Source organism: Xenopus laevis, chromosome 8S, assembly GCF_017654675.1.
Source record: "Xenopus laevis strain J_2021 chromosome 8S, Xenopus_laevis_v10.1, whole genome shotgun sequence".
NCBI classification, from domain to species: domain Eukaryota; kingdom Metazoa; phylum Chordata; class Amphibia; order Anura; family Pipidae; genus Xenopus; species Xenopus laevis.
This window is the reverse complement of record NC_054386.1, coordinates 92,727,656-92,752,299: the sequence shown is the minus strand read 5'-3', so window position 1 is coordinate 92,752,299 and position 24,644 is coordinate 92,727,656. Positions and strand designations below refer to the sequence as shown.

General features: G+C 39.6%; 1 protein-coding gene across 23 annotated transcripts in view; it reads left to right on the top strand.

The window, feature by feature from the left end:
• The window catches only part of gphn.S (gephyrin S homeolog), a 220,965-nt gene that overhangs the window by 194,245 nt on the left and 2,076 nt on the right, over nt 1-24,644 (top strand). For 13 of the 23 annotated variants that reach the window (XM_041574186.1, XM_041574188.1, XM_041574190.1 and 10 more), the window contains 14 exons: nt 8,529-8,591; nt 10,499-10,541; nt 10,653-10,790; nt 11,769-11,861; nt 12,037-12,092; nt 13,815-13,934; nt 15,733-15,791; nt 15,971-16,124; nt 16,633-16,754; nt 16,981-17,068; nt 17,922-17,995; nt 19,592-19,656; nt 21,009-21,112; nt 22,859-22,955. In XM_041574186.1, the coding sequence (XP_041430120.1) occupies nt 8,529-8,591; nt 10,499-10,541; nt 10,653-10,790; nt 11,769-11,861; nt 12,037-12,092; nt 13,815-13,934; nt 15,733-15,791; nt 15,971-16,124; nt 16,633-16,754; nt 16,981-17,068; nt 17,922-17,995; nt 19,592-19,656; nt 21,009-21,112; nt 22,859-22,955 (1,276 nt within the window). 23 annotated transcript variants of the gene reach the window in all.

The window sequence follows — 24,644 nt, the reverse complement described above, 5'->3', positions numbered from 1 at the left end:
AAAACCCTTGGACATGGGGTTACCATGATAAGAGATCATTCTATAAGCTTTTTTTCTTTTGTTTCTGAGTTGTCACTTTTTATTGTTTATTTTTTTTTCTTTCGTTTTGTGACTTTTGTTAAGAAATGGAGGCTACACACCATTATCCATGCTACTAAAGACATGGGGTCTTCTTGGTGAAATCAGCAATTGGGATGCTTGACACCAGAGCAATCAGGTGCAGCACTAGACTGATCATTGCTCATTCGAAGGGTCTCTGGGATCATGGTATAATATAGCTTGTCTCTGACTCTTTACCCTGGTGGGTCTATGGCTTCCATCAGTTGCAGAAACAAAGTGCATAGAAATATTAGAGGTCTGCCGGTGGGACAGTGCCAGTTAAAAGTCTAGAGTCTGCCTTTTTGATGCCAATATTTGGCCTGTTCTAAAAAATTAACAGTCTTGAGCATTATTTTAGAAGACTGTGATGACTCAGGTAAATATAAGGCCATGAGCCTAGGATATTTCTTATTTAATAAAAAAAATAAGCAAATTCTAGTAGATGAGAGCTGCCAGCTTTACTGAAGCATAACCGATGTCTATAGACGTGACAGCTGGAAGCAGTTTCAATGAAAAGGTTACACTCAGCGAAGAGACTGCATGGTTGCAGAAAAGATGAAAGCTTTTTCATGGCAAGAACTGTTGATAAGAAGTTGTTTAAAGTGTATGGCAATGGCTCGCCACCTACCCTTTTGTCATGCAAAATATAGAGTATAGGGCCATGATTTAAGTAAGGATATTCATAGAATGCTGCCGTTTCTTGGGAATCCACAGATAGAGGTCAAGTGTCGATGGTTGAATAACCTGTAGGTTATGTATGGTAGAGCATTCTTTTTGTATTTTCTAAAAGAAGCTTCTTGATTTAGGATTTTCCCATTTTGGATTTAGGTCCTATCCTGTATAAATACAAATAGGGATTTTGTTTGTAATATGTTATGCCTATCTCTGCCCAGTGTGCAAAATCGTAAAAGATGGCCCAACATGTCCCATTTGCTTTATTGTTTGTTTATAAAAAAATCAAAAACAGGGCTCACATGAATGAAAGCAAAGTCATTGGACAACTTGGTTACATCAACAGTGATGAAGGAAAAGGCCTGTACAGATCCAGATCCAGTGGTTTGATAGCTACCTAAATGGCTGGATAAGGATGGAGAGTCTTTTATCGATCTGGCTGAAATCCATTGGACCTATACAATTATTTGATTAGTGTTGAACACAGGTGTATACTGGGCCTAGTGTAAAGGACCCTCTCTCCTTATAAGTTGCTCTTCAAATCAGAGCACAATTAGAAACATTTATTTCTACTGAACTCTGAGATTTTACTGTCTGCTGTAATGCCCACCCAAACTGCCCCCAAGTGTGTAATTCATGGCACCGGAGCTGAGATCCCCTGAGATGGGTATGAAAAGAGTTATGTTTCATGAGACCCATTAAAGAAAATGCATTTGGTGAGAGGAAAGGGACTGCTGTTTTTGCATTGCCCATAGCATGCTTCTCCATTCCATTGTGTTCATTGTACTCAAGTGATATCCGTATACAGTGCCATGACTAATGTTGATGTATTGGTGAAAAGCAAATTGTCACATGTATTACTGTGTATATGTTTTGTTCCAGGTGTTTGCTATGTAAGCATATTATTGCACCAACAAAATGCCAACATTGGTTCCACAGGACAAGGGCTATTTTTTTATTGAAGATAAAGTCTTAAGGGCTCTTTTTGCCTTGTCTTTTTAATCCTTAAACAAGTTTAGTAAAATAAAGAAGCAACACATCTCCTGTTATCAATCCTAAATCATTTATTGTATGTCACATGGCCAATGTGCCATCTGGCACTTGTGATTGGTACAGGAGAAACAGGTGAGCGTTGCCCCAGAATTATAAATGCAGTCTTGTTTGACTGGTTTTGTCCATCTTTAAATAAGACCATGCCCCTTGTTGGCTTCTAGTAAGGTGGGTATAATACAACAGCAGGGCTACTGGAGGCAAAAAAGAAAGGTTGTTGCCAGTCAGCCTGGAAAACTAATGGTTTAGGGAAACCTTACTGCAAGATGAGCCAGTTAAAACTTCACAGAAACTTAAGGAAATGAAACTTGGAATGTTGGATATTATGTTAGGGTAGTCCATAAAGGAGAAGGAATAGCATTTTACACTTGGGGTGCCAAAAGTTGGGCACCCCCAAGAGACTACTTTTACTTACTTTACACCCAGGCCGGTGCTCCTATCAGCAGAAAACCAGCCCGGGTTCTTCTAGTGACCAACATGGAGAGATCCTGCTCCTGCTTCTTCAGGTCTTCTCGCAGTTGCGCATGCACAATAGAGTGGAAAGCCGGACTTCAACGAAAAAGCTGTCAATTTCACACTACTGCACACGCAATTGCCCCGGGAAATTTGAAAACCTATGAAGCAGGAAGATGATCTCTCCGTGGTGCTCACTAGAATAACCCCGGATCGGTGCGGTTTTCTGCTAATCGGAGGACCGGCCCGGGGTGTCAGGTAAGTAAAAATAGTCACTTGGGGGTGCCTAATTTTTGGAACCCCAATTGTAAAATGCTATTCCTTGTCCTAGGACAAATACACAGCCCCGCTTAGTGATTTAAAAATTTTTGACACAACCTTCCCTTATTTGTTATAGGGTAGTCCTTAAAGCAGATTTCCAAGTGGATGATAATAACTGTAAATTGATTGAAAATGTTTTATTTACGTAAACCCTTCAGTTTTAATATATCATAGTCTATTCAATTAACTATTAGAAGCCTCTCAACTTTTTAAAAAAGGCATAAAGCAAGAGTTTAGATAGAAAGTAATATAAACAACCTTACGTTTAGTGAAACCCTATGAGCCTCTTGGTGATCTGGTTAAGATCCTAATTATTTTCTGTCTGCATAAGTTTTGGAACGGCACATTAAAATCGGTAGCCTTGCACTAAATTCTAATTACTGCTGATTTTTCCTATTGGAGCTTCCCCTAACCTATATCTTCATTGTTGGCATATTATAGCACACAACCTTGGCTGGAATGTTCTAGAATATTGCTTGTTATCTGTGGATATTTCAGCAACTCTAAATAATTGATAAATACACTAACATTAAGATATAATATATATCAGCTGTAGTATTCAGCATATTCCCATGTCCAGCAGTTGCTGGTGTAATTCAGCAACACCAACCAAAGGTTTTTTCACCAGTTGCTTTTGTGAGCATGTAAGGGAGCAATGGAGATGTCATCATTAGTTTCTAATATCAATTGCCAAGAATTTTGTCTATGAAGACAGAAAACCAAGGTTCCGTACCAAAGAAAAGTGTTATTCAAGGGTTACTATTCCATATCCCTTAACAAGTAGCCATATGCAACTTTAATTAGAGCCCCAAAAACTTACCTTCTGTGATCCTCTGGCTTGGCCCTTCTCCAAGTCCAGGATGGAGAGCAGATGGAGTGCTCATAGTCAGGGTAAGGGTACTTAAATTTCTCTCAAAGAAGATTTGGAGAAGGAAGGCTGTGCTGGAGGACCTCATAAGGTAAGTTTCAGGTGCTAAAATGATTTTTGGTAAATGGTTAATCATGGGTATCGTCAGGTATTTATATAGCTCCAGCAATATAATATAAATTAATGGACGTAGTATAGAACATAGGAGGAAAGGAGAACTAGGCTTGCAAGAGCTTTCGCTCTAAAGGAAAGGGGGACAATTGTCACATAAGCTACTTGGAAAGAACTAGTGATTATTTTTTGGTATGTTGACTTCATTCTAATAATCAGATATGCTTTTAAAGGAAAACTATACCCCCAAAACAATGTAGGTCTCTATAGAAAGATATTGCATAAAACAGCTCATATGTAAAATCCTGCTTCATGTAAATAAACCATTTTCATAATAATATACTTTTCTAGTAGTATGTGCCATTGGGTAATCATAAATAGAAAATTGCCATTTTAAAAAATAAGGGCCGCCCCCTAGGATCGTAGGATTCACTGTACTCCCAAACATACCAACAAACCATACATGTTAGGTCACATGAGCCAATTAACAGACAGAGTTGTGTCTTTTGCTTCCTCACTTCTTCCTGTTACAGTCAGAGCTGCAGTATTTCTGGTCAGGTGATCTCTGAGACAGCACAGAGGCCATCACAAAATGGTGGCTCAAGGCAAGAGATGTAAAAGGGCAATATTTACTTAAATATATAAACCAGTTTGGTAAGATTCTTTAATATGCCACTTAATATGATATGAACTATCTGTTGCTTAAGTGTTCATTTTGGGGTTATAGTTTTCCTTTAACAGGTGGGCCATAAGAGAGCCTTTGAACTGAGGGAAGTGCACAATCTGTGTGGGAAGGGAAGGACATGGAAAAGAATTCTAGAGACAGGCAGAAGCATCAGAGAAGTCTTGCAGTGGGGGCTGGGTTTGAGGTGAGGAGAAGACAGACAAAGATCAGACTCTGCGCACGTAACCGATTGCCATTGTTTTTTTTTGCTAGACTTTCATATCTCTGGGTGGCAGCCTTCAGGTCTCTACACTAGGGATGCACCGAATCCAGGATTCGGCCTTTTTAAGCAGGATTTGGATTTGGCCGAATCCTTCTGCCCAGCCAAACCGAATCTGAATCCTAATTTGCATATGCAAATTAGGGGTGTGGAGGGAAATCATGTGACTTTTTGTCACAAAACAAGGAAGTAAAAAATGTTTTTCCCCTCCCATCCCTAATTTACATATGCAAATTAGGGTTCGGTATTTGGCCAAATCTTTCGCGAAGGATTCTTGGGTTTGGCCGAATGTGAAATAGTGGATTCGGTGCATCCCTACTCTACACATGAAACTACACCTACCAAAATACCTGACACTTTTTACATGCTTTGTTTTACTACCCGTGGTTAACTGCATACCAAAATCTATTTTATAATAGAAATGTTTTTTAAATGGTATAGTTTGAATTTGGCATATTTACACATATTTATAAATGTCTTTTACATTACAGTTTCTTTTACATTTTATTGTTGAAAAATGTGATTTAGTGTAATTATAGTTAAATTGGTTTTATGAAAGTATGAGTCGGGTAAATATGCACATCATATTGGGTCAAAATGTTGCATTACGAATAAATGTAATATGTCCTCATTTTGAAGGGCTGATTTAAAACAAACATTGCAATCATTATATAACGGGCACAGGTAAGTGTGTTTTTGTACACTGTAAAGAATTACATTGTTTGGAAATGGTTAATCATTTATAGCGGCAACAGCATCTAAGAGTTCATGTTTTATTATCTGGGTAACCAGCGGGCAAATTATCTTTTTTGTTCTCCTTCCCCTAGCTTACCAATGTCTTGAAATGTGACAGTGTATTCATTGGTGGAAGCTTTGAGCAAGGCCTAGTAACCCATAGGGAGCATTTAGTACTCCTTTCAAACAACAGACCAGAGAGTTACATTTGCTAATTGTTTGCTAGGCTGCTGTTATATTTGTACTTTGCTGTCTAATTACTCAGTATTTACAGGTATGGGATCTGTTATCCTGAAATCCATTATCCAGAAAACTCTGAATTACAGAAAGGCTGTGTCCTATATAATCTATTATAATCAAATAATCCAAATTTTTTAAAATTATTTCATTTGTCTCTCTAATAATAAAACATTATCCTGTGCTTGATCCAACCTTAGATATAATTAATCCTTATTGGAAGCAAAACCAGCCTATTGGGTTAATTTAATGTTTATATGATTTTCTAGTAGCTAAAAGCTGGCCATACTGAGGCCAATAAAATCTGCCGAGAGACCGAGTCGGCAGCTTATTGGCCCATGTGTGGGGCCTTCGGATGGGCTTCCCCGATCGATATCAGCTGTCGATCGGGCAGCACTAAAAATCCCGTTGGATCATGGCCGCATATGTTCGTTGATGCTGTCCTGTGATCCGACTGCCCGTATGCCATACATTATGATCTGATCATTGGGCCCTAGGGCCCACAATATATTTTGGGTTCTGTTTTTTTGTTAAGCAAAAACATTAAGTTCTCAAGTAGAGAAGACATAGAAGAAGACAGCCAAGCAGTGTAATATTTTTAGAACATAAGATCTAATACAGGACGCTCCAGAACATTGGCTGCTGCCCATTCCCTTGCATCATAGCAATAAATGGTCTTTCACCCATTATTAAAATCTTCCACCGAAGCCCTTTGTCTCATGGGCAATGCATTCAGGGTTGAATGAGCTGCTTCTGTTTTCCAATGCAAAGGATTAACCCAAGCCTATTGAACAATGATGGAATGATGTTCCTGTGGGCTAGAGTGAATTCTACAGTGACATGGAACCAGAAGCCATCCCTGCAATCATTCCATTCCATCACAAATCATGCGCAAATCTCTACCCAGTAGATTAAAAGAATATTGAATACCTAAGACGTAATATGCTGCATGAATTGTAGACAAGTCAATGGCTGCATTAAATACAAAAATAAGCTTTGATGGAAAGCACAGTGCTATGTACAGATACATATAATCAGAGGATACAGGTTAGTAATAAAGTTTAGAATGATTTTCAGTTGTCCCATTTTTATCACTAATCAAAATTCAGCAATAATCCATAACCATAAGCGATGCACAAATGGCTCAATACATTGAATGCCATTTGGTAATGTATAATTGATGGTAACATTTTGTTTACTGGAATTTTTTATTAAACTACTCCAAGAATGTTATTTTGATCCTGTGCACAATAAAATGCTGTGGTTGCCTGGAGGGGATGCCCATCATTTTATCTTTAGGTATATTTTGCCTAATGGAATTATGCAATTAGGAGTTTATCAACTATAGAATCCTTAAGCATCAATAATAGCTTTATAATATTTGTAGATTTGCAGTAATTTTTCTATACTTTGGTTGTATGTACGCTAGACAGGTCATGCCATGCATGTTTAAGAACCATTGCATCCTTCATTTCTTCTTTAGGAACAAAATGTCATAGACATAGACTAAACGGACCATTGCTACAAAAAAACTGTACAGCAAGAGGCCCATTTATCGAATTTCGAATTCATGTGATTTTTTTTTAATTCGAATATATACTCACAATTCGACTGGGAGGTTATTTGAAAAAAAAATTCAAATGGCTAATATTCGATCGAATGGTTCTGACCCGAAAATTCGAATCGTATTTTATTCATATTCGATTCATACAAATAGAATTTTTCTCCGAAAATAAAATTTGAATGTCAGGAAGGCTATTAATATCTCCAAATGGCTCAACGGATCTCTGCCATTGACTTGTACATGAACTCGGCAGGTTTTAGGTGGCGAATATTTAAATCAGGGCGGTTTTTAAATCAGGGCGGTTTCCATCAGGATGATAAATCTCACCTTTGAATAGGGGGATTAAAATTCTAATGTGTGACAGTGGAAAACTCTAATTCTAATGTACTATTCGACCCTTGATAAATCTGCCCCCAAAATTACCCTGTTACATTAATCCAAGTTGAAGGAGCAAGTAATACATAGGTGATACCCTAGATAATGCAGTATATGTAGATTTCAAACAAAATTTCAGATTTGTAGAAGGGTGACAGTGTGCCATGTTTTAATACACATGTTGTCTTCTCTCGGTGACTGAATTGGTTCTTCTCAAATATATCCTAGCACTGAAATACTGAACTTTTCTAGTTGCACAGGGTACAGTAGTATAGGTGCTTTCTTCTCTTTGAAACTAGAATACATTTTGGGTTCTGTTTTTTTGTTTTGTTGACTACCCCAAATAAAAACCATATATGAGACCTGTTTCAAAAAACATGATTTGTGCCCATTTTAAGAAAATAAATTGTGCTTGGGTACATTGATGATATTTCTGCTTTTGTTATTGGCCTAAAACATTCAAACATTGTATTTAACAGTAAAAAAAAATCTGAAATACTTGTTCCAAAATTAATTTTAAAAAAATTCCCCGTTTTTTTTTTTGTTTTTTGTTTTGTTGACCCCAAATCATAAAAAGCATATATTAGGCCTAAATCAGAACATGATTTATGCTTGGGTACATTGATGATATTTCTGCCTTTGCTATTGGCCTCAACTTAATCCAGACATTGTACTTAATAATAAAAAAACATCTGTAATACTTCTTCCAGAATTCTTTTTTAACAAAATGTCTTCATAGTGAAAGCAGTGAGTAGTAGAATTTTTACCAAAATTACTTGATAATGACAATAGGCTGATCGACTATGCTATGATTGCAAACTTTTTCACTGCCAAAATGTTATTTTCTTCCCCCCCAAGAATTTACTTTGTATGTCCATTGTTACATTGCGACCAGGATAATTTCTTCACCATCACATTTATTATGGAAAAATGCCCATGACGAATATATAAATATATGCTTATTCCAGTTTATATGAATCTGACAGCCACCATCACCGGGACGATTTCTTAGTTAATCTTCAACCCGTGTTTGCAATTTGAAACAACAATCTAAGTGTCTTTGCTTATTTTCAATCTTTTGTTTTTGTCCATGCAATAGCTCCACTATAAATTGGAAGGGCTTAAAGATGAACTCAGGAGGAATAGAGGCTGCGAAACAAGAGTAACTATTACTGATTAAAGGAGCTGCTTCCATCCGCAAAAGATGCTTTGCGCTATGAGTTTGAGCTCCTTATTATACTTTGTGAAAATTCTTGACTCTCATTTTACTTCCTTAGCGCTGTCTTTCCACTAACATTTTTCTCTTATTAGCTTTTCTCTTGTGTCCTTTGGATATCTGTTTTCTCCACACTAGTCCTTTACTAGTCTATTGTTTATTTGTAGGACGTTTGTGTTTTTCCTAGTTTCATTCCACCATTCAGAATTTGTTGAACCGTGTCTCCTCACAGTTCTGTTTTACACTTGTGTCTGTCGAGCCCATAAGTGTTGATCATCTTTAGGAGGTGTCCTTTTAAACATTACACACAATCTGCTCCTCAACTTCACATTCATTTCTTGTCGACAGCCAATTTTTTGGTTCAGTATTTGTTTCTTGAATTCAAATTCACGTATGTATTTTTGAAGCAGATTCGGCCGCATACAAACAAAGATTTTCTTTACACAAAGGCTAGAGTTTATTATTATAGACAAAGCAAAGCTTGAAAGGAACTGTTATGTAATTACTATAACAATGTAATAAGCAATAACAATGTTATACAGTCCCAAATACAATTTTGCTATGAGAAAGTCATCAAACACAATAACGTTCTTGAACTCATAACTAATAACTCTTCCAAAAAAAAACTGGTAGTGCCTTAATTTATTAACTTTTTTTTAAAATTGAGCCAGAATATGTTCATAAATTATATGAAAACACAATCCATATAAGAGGATTGAAATATTGTTTAATAATCGAAATAGTTTTTCAAGGGCCTTTATATAATTGTATTTTTCTAGTATTTTTATGACCTTTCAATAATTTGTACCACAATGTCTTTTGAGACAAATCTCTTCATTTTTTGGATATTTTATCACAATTTTATTCTGTGTATGCTTGCATTTGTTTCCAATGTGGTGGAAATGTAATCGCTTAGAATTTGACCTTTTCAGCTAACAGGCTTGTACTGTCTTAAAAACTAAAATTTCGGAGGAAATCCACCAGGCTGAAGACTAGGGTATCTCCATGATCAAATGTATTTCTCTTTTTGAATTGATAGATGCATGAAACATACATTTAAGGCTGTTCAATTGAGTAATAAATTAAAAAAAAAATTCAGAGCAAATCTGAACCAAACTTAGAAAAACAATTTTTTTTTGATGAACTGTTTTGTTAAATCATCATCATTTCTTTTCTAGGAAGAACAGTCATAAGCCATCATTAGTTGCAACATGAATGTCATAAATTGTTCCATTACAGCAAGTAGGCTGTGTTGCTTGGTACAATTCAACATGTTGTGTGGATGTAAATTTTTGCTTTTTATGGTCAGGCTCCTGTATATAGCACAGAGGCCCGGGGAAACAACAAATGTATTTGCCCATTGTGCTAAATCAAACTCTGGGTTGTACAAACATGCTTTTAATGTTAATTTTTACACTACAAATGCTCTTATTTGGAAATGCCAAGAAGTAAAAGCTGTTTCCATTTTGAACGTAAGGACCTTAAGGTTAATGTCCAAAAACAAAAAAGCCCTCCCATAATATTCTTACATTATTGGTGCATTCCAGTCCAAAATTTTCAGAGAGTTATTACATTGGTCACTTTAGCCATATACTTTACAGATGAAGCCTGTAAATGTCAGGTTTTCATGCAGGACTTTTTACCTTAGAGGGACCATCTTACTGGGAATACAGGTATGGACTACCTGAAAAGCAACAAAACGTCTTAGGAGCCTGGCCATGGATTGCAAGCCCTAAGTGTTGTTGCACATTGCTTAGCAATGAGCTACAAAGCACTATGGCATTCTGTGGTAGAACTCCATGTGTGTTCTTGACTAATCACCTTAGCTGATCGAGTCCTTTCTTGCTTTCCAGGTCCAATCCAGATGTAGCAGCAAGGAGAACATTCTTAGAGCTAGTAAGTATAAATATCACTGCTGTGGAAATTTACAGTGGTAGACTTGCACTGTGAGCCATATTAATGGAAACATGACTACACCTATTAACTCTTCATCTGTTTGATGTGAAGGTCACAGTGCTGTTGATATCACCAAGGTAGCAAGAAGACACCGTATGTCTCCGTTTCCACTAACATCTATGGACAAAGCATTCATCACAGTTTTGGAGATGACGGCTGTTCTTGGGACTGAAATAATAAATTATCGAGGTATAGTATCCATCGTCTAGCTCCACTTTGGTAGTAGAATTTCACTTTTTTTCTCATCAGCTAGATGGGCTAAATTAAACTACTTTCCATTTAGTGGCATCTCCTACTTTTTAGCCAATATAGATTAGATTGCTACATCTCCATGTGATTTTCAAACCCAGCACTTTGTGGCTTTGCAGTACAGGTATGGGACCTGTTATCCAGAATCCTTGGGACCTGGGGCTTTCCAGATAAGGGATCTTTCCATAATTTAGATGTTCATACCTTATGTCTACTAGAAAATAATTAAATAAACCCAAATTGACTTTTTCTGCTTCAAATAAGTATTAATTATATCGTGGTTTGGTCCTAGTGCAAGCTACTGTTTTATTATTACTGTATATACTCGAGTATAAGCCGAGTGTTTCAGCCCCCAAAATATGCTGAAAAACTCTACCTCGGCTTATACTCGGGTGAAGTGCAAAAATGGTCGCCGACGCCTAAGAATAGTCGCCGGCGTCTAAGAATAGTCTCCAAGAATATTCGCCGGCATCCAAAAACGAGACGCTGGCACCTCCAATGGGAGCAGAAACCCTCAATTTTTTGATTGAAACTTACCAGAAGCTGCTGCATTTCTCACCCAAGGTTATACTTGAGTCAATAAGCTTTCCCAGTTTTTGGAGGTAAAATTAGGTACCTTGGCTTATACTCGGGACTGCTTATATTCGAGTAAATACGGTACTACAGAGAAAAGGGAAATCATTTTTAAAAATTCTGAAATATTTGAATAAAATAGGGTCTATGGTAAACAGCCTTTCCGTAATTCTAAGCTTTCTGCATAACGGGTTTCTGGATAACTGATCCCACACCTACCATACTATATGTACCATGAAATCATTTGCTAATAATTAGTAAAAGCCACTTGTCCATTGATAAGCACTATCTGCATTTTGCCAACAATTACTGGCATTGAGCAAGACACTTTCTTCCTTCCTCTAGATGGAATGGGCCGTGTGCTTGCCCAAGAGGTATACGCAAAAGACAACTTACCTCCATTCCCTGCATCAGTAAAGGATGGATATGCAGTAAGAGGTAAGTGTAAAGCTTTTATTATGTGTAGGAATCTTTTATCAAATGAACTTTAAAATGGGTTCTTGTATTAAGAATATTAAATATCTATATTTATCTATATATATTAAATTATCCGCATATATTCTGTGTATGCTCTTTGGTTCTCAATCTATATTTTTATGTACCATTTTCACAGCTGCAGACGGCCCAGGAGATCGTTTCATTATTGGTGAATCGCAAGCTGGGGAGCAGGTGGGTTTTTAATTTTATGCATATTTATTTGTTTCTTTACTGTAGCAGTTCACCAAAATTAGCTCCGGTAAGGACTTAAATATTATATCTAACAAACAAAAGTGATATTTCTATTGGTATTTTAGTTTGTGAGCAGGTAGTCCATAATCATTGTTGACCATCTGGCTATTAGTTCATTGTTGTGAGGTACAGACAGTGTTGGACTGGCCCGTCAAGATACTGGGAAAAAACCCGGTGGGCCCGACCCTTAATGGGCCCTGCCAGACACATCTCTTGATCAAATTATACACAAAAAAATGTTTCCTTAGGCGCGCCGCACAGCGCCATGTGTGCATGCGCACAGCTCCGAGCGGCGCCTTTCAAGCAGGAGCGTGCTCGTGCATCACGTAGGGGGGTCGGAGGGGGCACCTGACAGTAGTCTCGGTGGGCCCTGGGCCCCCCAGTCCAACCCTGGGTACAGACCACAGTTACTGTCATGTTCATAAAGCTCTACAATCATAGTGGGATTAGGGAGTAGGCAACATATATGGGTTGTTGTCACGTCTATAGGACAGCAACCCCACTCAAGTGCATACTTCAATGTTTACATAACTTAGGTTTTAAAAAGAAAAAAAAAAATAGACCAGGAATGGTAGTCCAACGACAAGTAGTAACTCACCTAGTAATGGAAGAGGCCCATGTGCACCACCCTGAGCCTTCAGCAAGGGGAGCGATCCAAACCAAAAATTTGTAGAGCAGGCACTCAAAAAGGCAATCGTCCACCAGGCAGTAAAATAGGTAAAATATTTATTATGTCAAGTAAGCTTAGCCTTACGCGTTTCGTGTTACACACACTTGTAACTGATGACTCTTTAGCCTATGACTAAGTGTGTGTAACACGAAACGCGTAAGGCTATGCTTATTTGACATTAATATTTTACCTATTTTACTGCCTGGTGGAAGACTTTTGGTTTAAAGACAAAAAAAAAGGAGAGGCAAGAATTGGTTCAGTAAGAATAGCTTAAGAAGGTAGATCAGAATTAAATTATAGGGGACAAGGAAGTGGAGGGATCATCATTAAACGATAGCTAAAACTATAGATATAGTATTTTATAAAAGGAAAATCTGTATGACTACAACATATTTATGAAAACCAGTGTCTTTCAGTTCACCAAATAATAATAACTAAAATGAGAGACAAAGGGAAGATATAAACTGTACATACACACATCTTTCAAGAAATATGTATTCTTAGCCATGCAATCGTCTGCAACAGGGAATCCATGGTTCGGGGCAAGTGTGATTCTGGCAACAAATATGCGGGGAATCTAATGTTTGCGAACGTTAGCGGCCATGTTTGCTCCATTTTTGACTGATTACCAATCTCAACTACTTCCTGCAATGTTTGCAAACAAATGGCTTTTGTGCGCATTCGCAGTTTATGTCATATAATTTTACAATCGTAAAGCATTTTTTGCGATAAAATATTTTTTCAAACTCCAGAGCTGGTGTTAACGCTAAACCTTTGCTTAACGATAATGCTCAATGTAATATTCGCCAGCAAATGTTTTCACATTAGGAGCAGCGCTAAGCATTTGCAAAAACGCCATTATAAACAATGCTACCGATTTTTTATTACATTCTCCCCATAATGTTTTTTATTTTTTCATTTTTAGTCAGGTGTTGAAGGTTTTATCATGGATGAAAACCCATATTAAGAGCCTGTTTATTATTTCTTTTCAGCCAACTCAGACAGTGATGCCTGGGCAGGTGATGAGAGTTACAACTGGTGCTCCTATCCCATGTGGTGCCGATGCGGTGGTTCAAGTGGAAGACACAGAACTACTAAGGGAATCAGATGATGTGAGTAGCTTCCATACTGCTTATTATTTTGATACATATGTGTGTGTGTATAAACTGACCTTATTGCACCAGCCTAACGTTTCAGCTTGTCAATAGCAGCAATGATCCAGGACTTCAAACTTGTCACAGGGGGTCACCATCTTGGAAAGTGTCTGTGACACTCACATGCTCAGTGGGCTCTGATTGGCTGTTGAGAAGCTAAGCTTAGGGCTCGTCACTAATTATCCAGCAGAAAATGAGCTTCCCCTGTAATATAAGCTGATGCTACAGGTTTGCTGATTATTAAATTCTGATGCTAATTGCACTGGTTTCTGTGCTGCCATGTAGTAATCATCTGTATTAATTACTAATCAGCCTTATATTGTGACATTTCTATTCTATGTGTACTGTATATTGTGAGTGGCTCCCTTAGCTCAGTAAGTGACAGCAGCACAGAGCATGTGCAGTGAATCAGCAGAAAAGAAGATGGGGAGCTGCTGGGGCATCTTTGGAGGCACATATCTGCCCTGATAAAGGAATGTGTTTATCTTGGGCTGGTACAGAAGCCCAAACTATAATGTACAACATTGCTAGCCTAATTCTTTAATTAGGCTTTAGTTCTCCTTTAAACATATGTTGTCTTGTGATCCATAACCCTTGAAACTATTTGAATTTTTAACTTTATTCATAGAGGTATCTTTCATATGTGACTTGTAGTGATAGGCGAATAAATTCGCCAGGCTAGAATTCGCGGCAATTTTCCATGTTTCACCGTCGGAGGATAAATTCGTGAAACTTCAGCAAAAATTCACCAGAGAAAATTTGCCGGCGTCAAAAAGGTTTTGGACGTGCGTTGGAAAAGTCGATTGAATCAAAACCTTCGTACATCAACGTTATTCGGATGCCCATTGATTTTAACGTCGGTGTTGAAATTGACGCCATTGTCATAATCGACGCAGGTGTCAACATTTTGCTACTTTATCGCCGTTTCACAAATTTTGCGGCGAAAAGGGACAAATCTACCCATCACTAGTGACTTGGTCTTCTGAGGCTTTTCTGGTCACATGGCAACCCATCAATAGGAAATTTTGACTACACATGAAAAGAATATCCATTAGACTTAGTACAATAAATGTTTTGCCCCTATAGAACGATATCCAAAGGAAAACTTCAAACTTTTAAATAGTATAGTGTGTTCCAGCCAGGGCAGCCATCAGGGGGGGACAGGGGGGAGAGTTGTAGGGGGGCCCGGCCACGCCACACTTACTTGATTAGTCGGGGCCCCCCTGACTTCGGGAAGGCATGGACGTTTAAGAGGCCCATGCCACCAATTTTCTCATAATGTTTTAATATTTTTTAATGGGGGGCCCTGGCCACAAATGTTTTTTTATGGGGGGCCCTGACCACCAATATCTTTTCATTTTTTATTAACATGTGGCAACCCTAGCCACCAATATTTTTTTTGTTTTTTTTTACTGTGTGGTGGGGGGCGGGCCTGTGGGGTGGGGAGGGCAGACCTGTATGTGGGGCTTGCGGTGGGTGCAGCCCAGGGGGCCCAGGAAATTTTGTCTCATGGGGCCCTGCGATTTCTGATGGCGGTCCTGGTTCCAGCTGTATCCTGTACAGAACTGGGACAAAGAGTTATATGAACAGTCCCTTAGATCTCATTATACTAATGTCAATCTTGAAGGTCATTGTAGGAACTGACTGGTTCAAGCTTAATCAATCTGTTGCCTATTCTTTAATTAGTTATTTGTCTTATTTAGGTTTAAAGACACCATTCTTGTTTAATTGCCTGGTATTTTGCATTATTTTGTAGGGAACAGAGGAGTTGGAAGTACGTATCTTAGTGCAGGTTCGCCCGGGCCAAGATATCAGGTAAGGCTTTTCACAATGATTCAAAAACTTCAAAAATAAAAGTAAGGCAAATAAGGTCAAGGCTTCTTTTATGTTTGTTTTTTTCTATTATGGGAGAACATTGATATATCCATTAACAAATAATGTTTATATTTGTGCCTGTACTTTTTAGTAAAGTGTGGCATTCCCTGTTCTTTTAGACCAATAGGCCATGACATTAAAAGAGGAGAGTGTGTCCTGGCAAAGGGCACCCATATGGGTCCTTCAGAAATCGGCCTGCTAGCAACTGTCGGTGTCACCGAAGTGGAAGTCCACAAATTCCCAGTGGTTGCTGTAATGTCAACGGGAAATGAGGTTTGTTGTTTGCTCCAGTAGGTTTATAAAATGTATATGTATACAGGTATGCAGGAGCATGTTATTGAATGTACATTTAAAGGCATAAAGTAGGCTCAAGAAAAGTCAACAGTTTCTTAAAACCACTAAATAAAGAAGGATGGATGGGATTCTAAGAAGTAGGATTGCTATGATTGTGAACTTTTTTGGGGTGCTTGTAAAGACGATAAAAAAATTAGTAGTGGCGTTGTCCACAGTGTTGATTACTGATTAATGACCGACATAGTGGAAATTCATTGACATATTTCACTTGTTACCCTTGTCTGTTTATGGAAGGACTTCAGTATGTTGACTAGTAAAATTCATCTTAAACCTGGAGCGTTCACATGACCACTATTAAGTTTGTTTCTTATAGACCTGTTTAGATAAAGAATATAAACTTGTGTACCTTATATAACTGTTAGCTGATGATTTGTCAGGCTTAATATACAGAGCAACAATACCTGACCTTTCCATCATTCCTTTGTAGCTCTTGAATCCTGAAGATGACCTCTTGCCCGGGAAGATCCGTGACAGCAACCGGTCTACACTATTAGCAACAATTCAGGAACACGGCTATCCGACCATCAACCTGGGGATTGTGGGAGACAAGTAAGAAACTTTATACCAGCATAAAGGCTGACACCAGTCATATTCTTCTTCAGCAGTACAAGACCAAGTTCCTGCTGCTTCTCTAGTAACTCATTTCTAAGATGGTGACATTCCAACGTTGGATTTGTCTCTGCTCAATTTTCTTAAATACCGCACAATTTGCTGTATGAGTTCAGTTACCATAAATACATCTAGTTTATTGCTCTTTTGTTGCTTTTCTTTACAGCCCAGATGACCTGTTAAATGCCTTAAATGAAGGTATAAGCCGTGCCGATGTTATCATCACATCAGGAGGTGTATCCATGGGGGAGAAGGTAAGCATTTTTACATCTGTTCCTTGTACAGGAGTGGAGCTATTATCTAGGATCCTGTTATTCAGGATCTTCTGAAAACTAGCCGTTCCCCACAGAATATGGCCGACTAAAGCCCTAAAACGAGTCTGCTCTACAGGGTATCCCTTGTGTTTCCTTGACTCCACCAGTGTGACTTTTGTTCTCCAAGTCGATGTAGTACATCACCTTGGGTTGTAAGATACTTCATGGTCACGGAACAACACTATAGTACAGAATGAATTGTACAGGCCCTTGCACATGGACCTAACTGCCATAATTGTGTTGCCCGTAGAACATGGAAGCTAATTTAGGGGTCTACATTGGAGACTTATTGGAGTGACATTGCGCAGGTGGACTTTGAAAGAACATCTTTGCCAAGACTTAGGGGCCAGTTTATCATTGTCTTGGTAATATTTAGATTTTACAATTATCTTTCCGCGCTGGAGAGATAATAATTTGAATTGATAACCCCGCATTTAATTTGCATTGGGAATTAACAATTCCCACTAGTGTTAGTGCTCAACTGTGCCATCGTGCTAAAGGCAGAACCATTGTCTTTGTGTTTTTTTAATGTTTAATTAGATATAGGAATGATGCTTCATATTTCAGAAAACATCTAGACTCCTGGTATTCTGGATAATTGGCCCCATTCCTGTGTTACCAGTGCAGCTCTCTGACTTCTCTAATGAGTTTTTTCCTTCTCATTCCAATGGAATATTGTATTCATTTGTCATACTATCCTGGGAAATATTTATATTCTTGGCCCACTTTGTATGAAGAACATGTGACAGCACATTGCTGCTATTGCTGATAACCTGATATTCTCTCTGTACAGGATTATCTTAAGCAGGTCCTGGATATTGATCTCCACGCACAAATCCATTTTGGCCGAGTATTTATGAAGCCAGGGTAAGCATTTCATTGTGGTTTATTATCGGGTCATCGATATGTTTACTGTTATATATCCTTACTTCTCTAGCCTTCCTATCTGTCCTTCTTTCTATTGGGAGTCCGTTATATTGTCACAATAGGGGGGCAGAAGTCATTAATATTCTTTGTATTGTGATTTTTTTATATTGTCACAATCCTACTGTTTGGGGTCATAGTATATTAATAATAACAAACAGCCCCAAAAGTGAGAATATTGTCGCTGTTGGGGCTGATTGTTATTAGTACATTACTAGGTACGCTTGTAGTACTGGAAGTCATTTATATTCTCAATTTTGGGGTCACTGGTGTATGTAGTCTTGGGAGTAACAGATATCACTATTGGAGTTATCGTCTAGGAATTATTGGTCATTATTATTTTTACTTTGGCATCCACTGATGATGTAACTTTTGGGGGTCACTGATGCTCTGCTGTTGGGGGTCACTGATGTTCCACTATTAGGGGTCACTGATGTTCTACTATTGGGGCTCACTGATAGTCTTGCTATTGGGGGTCACTGATGTTCTATTATTGGGGGTCACTGATGTTCTACTATTGGGGGTCACTGATGTTCTACTATTGGAGGTCACTGATGTTCTACTATTGGGGGGCCACTGATGTTCTACTATTGGAGGTCACTGATGTTCTATTATTGGGGCTCAATCATGTTCTACTATTGGGGCTCACTGATAGTCTTGCTATTGGGGGTCATTGATGTTCTTTTATTGGGGGTCACTGATGTTCTACTATTGGGGCTCACTCATGTTCTACTATTGGGGGCTCAATGATAGTCTTGCTGTTGGGGCTCACTGATGTTCTTTTATTGGGGGGTCACTGATGTTCTTTTATTGGGAGGTCACTGATTTTTTACTCTTGGGGGTCACTGATGTTCTACTATTGGGGTTCACTGATAGTCTTGCTGTTGGGGGTCATTGATGTTCTTTTATTGGGGGTCACTGATGTTCTACTTTGGGGGTAACTAATGTTCTACTATTGGCGGTCACTGATGTTTCACTGTTGGGGGTCACTGATGTTTTACTGTTGGGGGTCACTGATGTTTTACTGTTGGGGGCCACTGATGTTCTACTGTTGGGGGTCACTGATAATCTTGTTATTGGGGTCACATTATTGGACATCATTTCATATTTTTATTATTATGCTTTAATATTCTTACTATCAGCTCATTTGATTAAACAGGAGGCAGAAGTGTCTATTTATTTATTTTTTTGTTCCCTTGTGACTCTGTAATTTTTGGTTGATCAGACATCATCACTTACAACTTGAGTCTAATGATTAGATTTTTGTGCAGATTTGGCCTTGTGTTTGTAACTCTTATCAGCCACTCAGAGACTTGTTCTACCCGCGCCAGACCGATCAAAGTTACTTTGTGATTGGTTGTTATGGGTAACTGGGGCTTTGTGTTAGTAAATGAGCCTCCCTGAGTTCTGGAATGTAACCAATGATCCAGCCCTGGTAATTAATTGCCACCTAGACTTTTTAACATTTGTCTTTTTGCACTCAGTGGAAAACAGACTTAATAGCATTCATTTTACTAACAACTGTCACTTTACTTGTAGCTTGCCAACCACCTTTGCAACTATGGACATCGATGGTGTAAGGAAAATTATATTTGCACTCCCAGGTATGTTGCTATCACCTGTGTCGTGTCCACTGAAACTGATGACTCTGCTATTGGGTAATAGAATATCAGGTGCAAAGCCTGACAGAATTGGAGTTTTGTGGCCATACACGGGCAGATTAAAGCTGGCAATTCGGGTCCTTTAGACCAATTAGCCAATTTATGTGCTAGTGTATCGGGCCCTCTGACAGGCCTCCCCAACTCATTTAACTCATTCGGCTAATTGATGTGGTCCTCATACCATTCGCTTGTATGTCCTTTGGTGGGTCTCAAATGGATGCTGGGTTGTCCTTATCATTCAGAAATGTATTTTCGTGCCTCTCAACAGGCTGCAATCCCCGTGTAAGATTGCAATAGATTCCAAGGAACCAAAAAGTAGTCCCTGAAGATCATGCTATATTTTATATCATAAGAGTGTATTTATTGCAGAGAAGTCGGGCTCGGACAGTTTGATGATTTAACATATAACATGCTCTCCGGGGACTACTTTTTGATCCTTTGGTGGGTCACTGACTTTATGGGGGGCCTTGAGGTTGGGGGCAGGATTATGACATAACACCCCTAAAACCTGGTATAAGATGTTTTGAACTAAACAGCCCCTTAAAGGACAAGGAAAGTTTAAATAAAGAAGTAGGAAGAAATGTTGTACATTGTTTTGTGCTTCTGCACCAGCCCAAGGCAACCACATCCCTTTAGCAGTAAAGATCTGTGTCTCCAAAGATGCCCCAGTAGCTCCCCATCTTCTTTTCTGCTGATTCACTGCACATGCTCTGTGCTGCTGTCACTTACTGAGCTTAGGGACCCACTCACAATATACAGTACACATAGAATAGAAATGTCACAATATAAGGCTGATTAGTAATTAATACAGAATTACTACATGGCAGCACAGAAACCAGTGCAATTAGCATCAGAATTTAATAATCAGCAAACCTGTAGCATCAGCTTATATTACAGGGGAAGCTCATTTTCTGCTGGATAATTAGTGACGAGCCCTAAGCTTAGCTTCTCAACAGCCAATCAGAGCCCACTGAGCATGTGAGTGTCACAGACACTTTCCAAGATGGTGACCCCCTGTGACAAGTTTGAAGTCCTGGATCATTGCTGCTATTGACAAGCTGAAACTTTAGGCTGTGCAATATGTTCAGTATATAAAATATGAATTTTTTACCATATTCATATTTGGGGTTTAGTTCTCCTTTAAAAACCAGCCTAGACATGTCCAAACATACATAAGTGTAACCATTTGCTCACATACACCTAAGCTGTATCTGGCTGCTCTTAGTAGTGAACCTGAATTATTCTTTAATACTGATTAGGGAGTCTAATATTTCTTTGGTTTTTCCTCTTTACAGGAAACCCTGTGTCAGCAGTCGTTACCTGTAATCTCTTTGTCGTACCAGCACTAAGAAAGATGCAGGGAATCCTGGATCCAAGACCTACAATCATCAAAGCCAGGGTATGTCTTCGATAGTGATGGGAGAATTTCTCCTGTTTTGCTTCGCCACAAAACTCGCGAATTTCCACCACAATTTGCGAAATGAAAATTTTTACGCCGCCATCAATTCGCGAGCATCAAAATTGACGGTAGTGACAATTCCAGCGCCGCTGACATTTGACACGCATTAAAGTCAATGGACGTCCGTTTCCTTGTCGCCAGCTAGTGAATTGTTGCTGGCGTCAAAAAAAAAATGTTGACGCCGGCAATTTTCGTGCCGGTTTCATGAAGTTACTCGCCGGCGGCGAAATGCAGAAATTCGTGCGAATTTGCGCCTGGCAAATAAATTCGCCCATCACTAGTCTTCATTGCTGTCTAGCAGGGGCACATAAAATTCCTGGTAATGAAAGTGATGGCATTCATCTGTAGACGGGAACATACACTGCCTGCTAAAATGACCTACCGTATATACTCGAGTATAAGCCGAGTTTTTCAGCCCCCAAAATATGCTGAAAAACTCAACCTCGGTTTATAGTCGCCGGCGTCCAAGAATAATCACCGGCGTCCAAGAATAGTCGCCGGCGTCCAAGAATAGTTGCCGGCATCCAAGAATAGTCTCGAAGAATATTCGCCGGCGTCCAAGAATGGTCGCCGGCATCCAAAAACGAGATGCCGGCACCACCAATGGGAGCAGAAACCCCCAATTTTTTGATACTTACCAGAAGCTGCTGCATTTCTCACCCTAGGCTAATACTCGAGTCAATAAACTTTCCCAGTTTTTGGAGGTAAAATTAGGTACCTCGGCTTATACTCTGGACAGCTTATACTCGAGTATACATCTATTTTACTTCCCACTGGGTAACTTTGAATGTAAATTAGCCTTGTTGCTCTTTACATGGATTTAAATGATCTTCGGCAGTTCAAATGAACAAAGTGACTTTAATATTCTTCTTTCAAAGGGGAAGTTAAGTCATTTTCTTTATATTTTATTTTAAACACGGTAGCTGACTCCCTGCAGAAACAGCATGCAGATCAGTAGTAGTGTAATCAGAAAGAGGCCAGTGTGAGGATTAGGTGCTAATCAGCATGCCCGTCCCTTACTTACTCATTTGTATATTGCTCAAATTACTAGCCAATATGACTAATGCTAGGCTAATGTTTTATGAAGCAAGAGGGCATGTGAAGTAGTGGAAGCTTGTGCTACCTTATCTCTTCTCGTCTGCATTGGGGATGACGGCGCTGTATCCTCCAATCAGGTTTGCTTTGAAACAAAATACATTTAATACATGGTATTTTGACAATAGAAACAGCAAGGGGAGAAAGTTCAGCTGTTATTGAACTGCCAGCATCCTCCATTAGCCTTAGGCTTAGTCCACACCATGCGATTCGGTGAGATTTAGCGCCTGGCGACTAATCGCCTCTTCTTTGAGGTGACTAATCTCTCCAAACCGCTTCCTCTTCTCTTCTTCGTTTTCCGAAGTCGCCCGAAGTTGCGAAACTTCGAGCATCTTCGGAAAACGAAGCGCCGCGTGTGTCATAACGCAGGCGGCTCTCATCACAGCCGGCGCAGGAGAAGAGGAAGCGGTTCGGGGAGATTAGTCGCCTCAAAGAAGAGCCAATTAGTCGCCAGGTGCTAAATCTCCCCGAATCGCCTGGTGTCTGAGCAAAGGTGGATCAGCAGGAAGTGTCAGGATCTGTCCCTTTATGGAATCATTTGTCCCCATTTACATTGCTTCCTTACTAAACGCCTTCTCTATCTCCCCGCAGTTATCGTGTGATGTGAAGCTCGATCCACGCCCAGAATACCATCGCTGCATACTGACTTGGCATCACCAAGAGCCACTGCCTTGGGCACAGAGTACAGGTAAGTAGGTAGACCGGTCGAGACATCACTGCATCTTGTTACAGTTTCTCTGATCCTGAACTGGCACAGGGAGTAATACAGCTGTGTGCTAACAGATTTGCCTTTATTCACCATGTCATGTAGTTTCTGTAACAGTGGGAGTGACCCATAGACAGTGCAAAAAGTCTGGGACCTCAAACCAGAAAAAAAAACAAGCTAAACAGTGTTCTGCCTGTCCCTACCAACCGCTGTTAACGGAGAAGGAAAGGCTTAAATTAAGTAAGCTTTATCAGAAAGGTCTATATAAATACACCAGTAAACCCTCAAATTAATGCTGCTCTGAGTCCTCTGTCAAAAGAAACACAGCATTTCTTTCCTTCTATTATGTACTCATGGGCTTCTGTATCAGACTTCCTGGTTTCAGCTTAAACCTCCACGGCTAGGGCTTGAGCATGCTCAGTTTGCTCCTCACTCCCTCCTCCCCTCCCTGTTGTAATCTGAGCCCAGAGCTATGAGTGAGCAGGGAGAGACTCAGGCAGGAAGTGATGTCACGCCAATCTAATATGGCAGCTGCTATCCTAAACAAACATGGAGCTTCTAGAGCATTCTACATTCAGCAGAATAAATATAGTGTTATAGCTTGCTCTATTGTGGTTAATCTATTGGCAATAAACTGCTTCGGTAGCTTTCCTTTTCCTTTAATCTAGAACACCCATCATTCTAACATTCCATGTTGCACTGGTCAGGTAATGCAATTACTGGCTTTGTAGAGTCCCTCCACCCAGGCCTGGCATTCCGAGAATTCTGGCAAATGCCAGAGATGCTGCAGTAAAATGTAATAGGTAGGCATTATTTATTGGCCTGTTGGGGGCTGTTTGGGCCTCTGTGCTTCTGAATCCCAGTCCACACTTGCCACCACCATGTGCTTCCATTGCGTTCAGGGTTGCTCCTACCATAAAGCAAGATGAGAACCGTGCCTCAGGAGGCAGCCAGCGGCCAGTTAAAAGGGGCAGCAAAAAGTCACAGCTTTAGGGCAGAGACACACGTGGAGATTCTGGGAGATTTAGTCGATCGGCGACAAATCACCTCTTCTTCAGGCGACTAATCTCCCAGAACTGCCTTCCCGCCAGCTAGAATCTAAATCTAAATCTGGCACTTGGAGCGCTTCATTTTCCGAAGTCGCCTGAAGTTTCCTCTAGGTGGAACAAACAGGTCAAAATACACGCCAAAACGTTGTCATCTTTTTTTGTTTGATTATACTCGTAGGGCAGAGACACACGCTCAGATTCGGGGAGATTAGTCGCCCAGCAACAAATCTCCTCTTCTTGTCGACTAATCTCCCTGAACTCCCTCCCGTTGGCTAGAATGTAAATTGCCGGCTGGATGGCAATCGTTTCGCTTCGTTTTCCGAAGTTGCCTCATGGGGATACTTCAGACGACTTCGGAAAACTAATTAATCCGAGTGCCATCCCGTCGGCGATATACATTCTAGCTGGTGGGAAGGCAGTTCGGGGAGATTAGATGCACGAAGAAGAGGCGATTTATCGCTGGGCGACTAAATCTCCCCGAATCCATGCATGTCTCTGCCCTAAAGCTTTTTCATCTTGGGGAAAGTTGCACTTTCCTCCTTGCGCTGCACTGAAATCTGCAGCGAGTAACAGAACCAGACAGAAACAGAATCTCCCCGAATCTCCACGTGTGTCTCTGCCC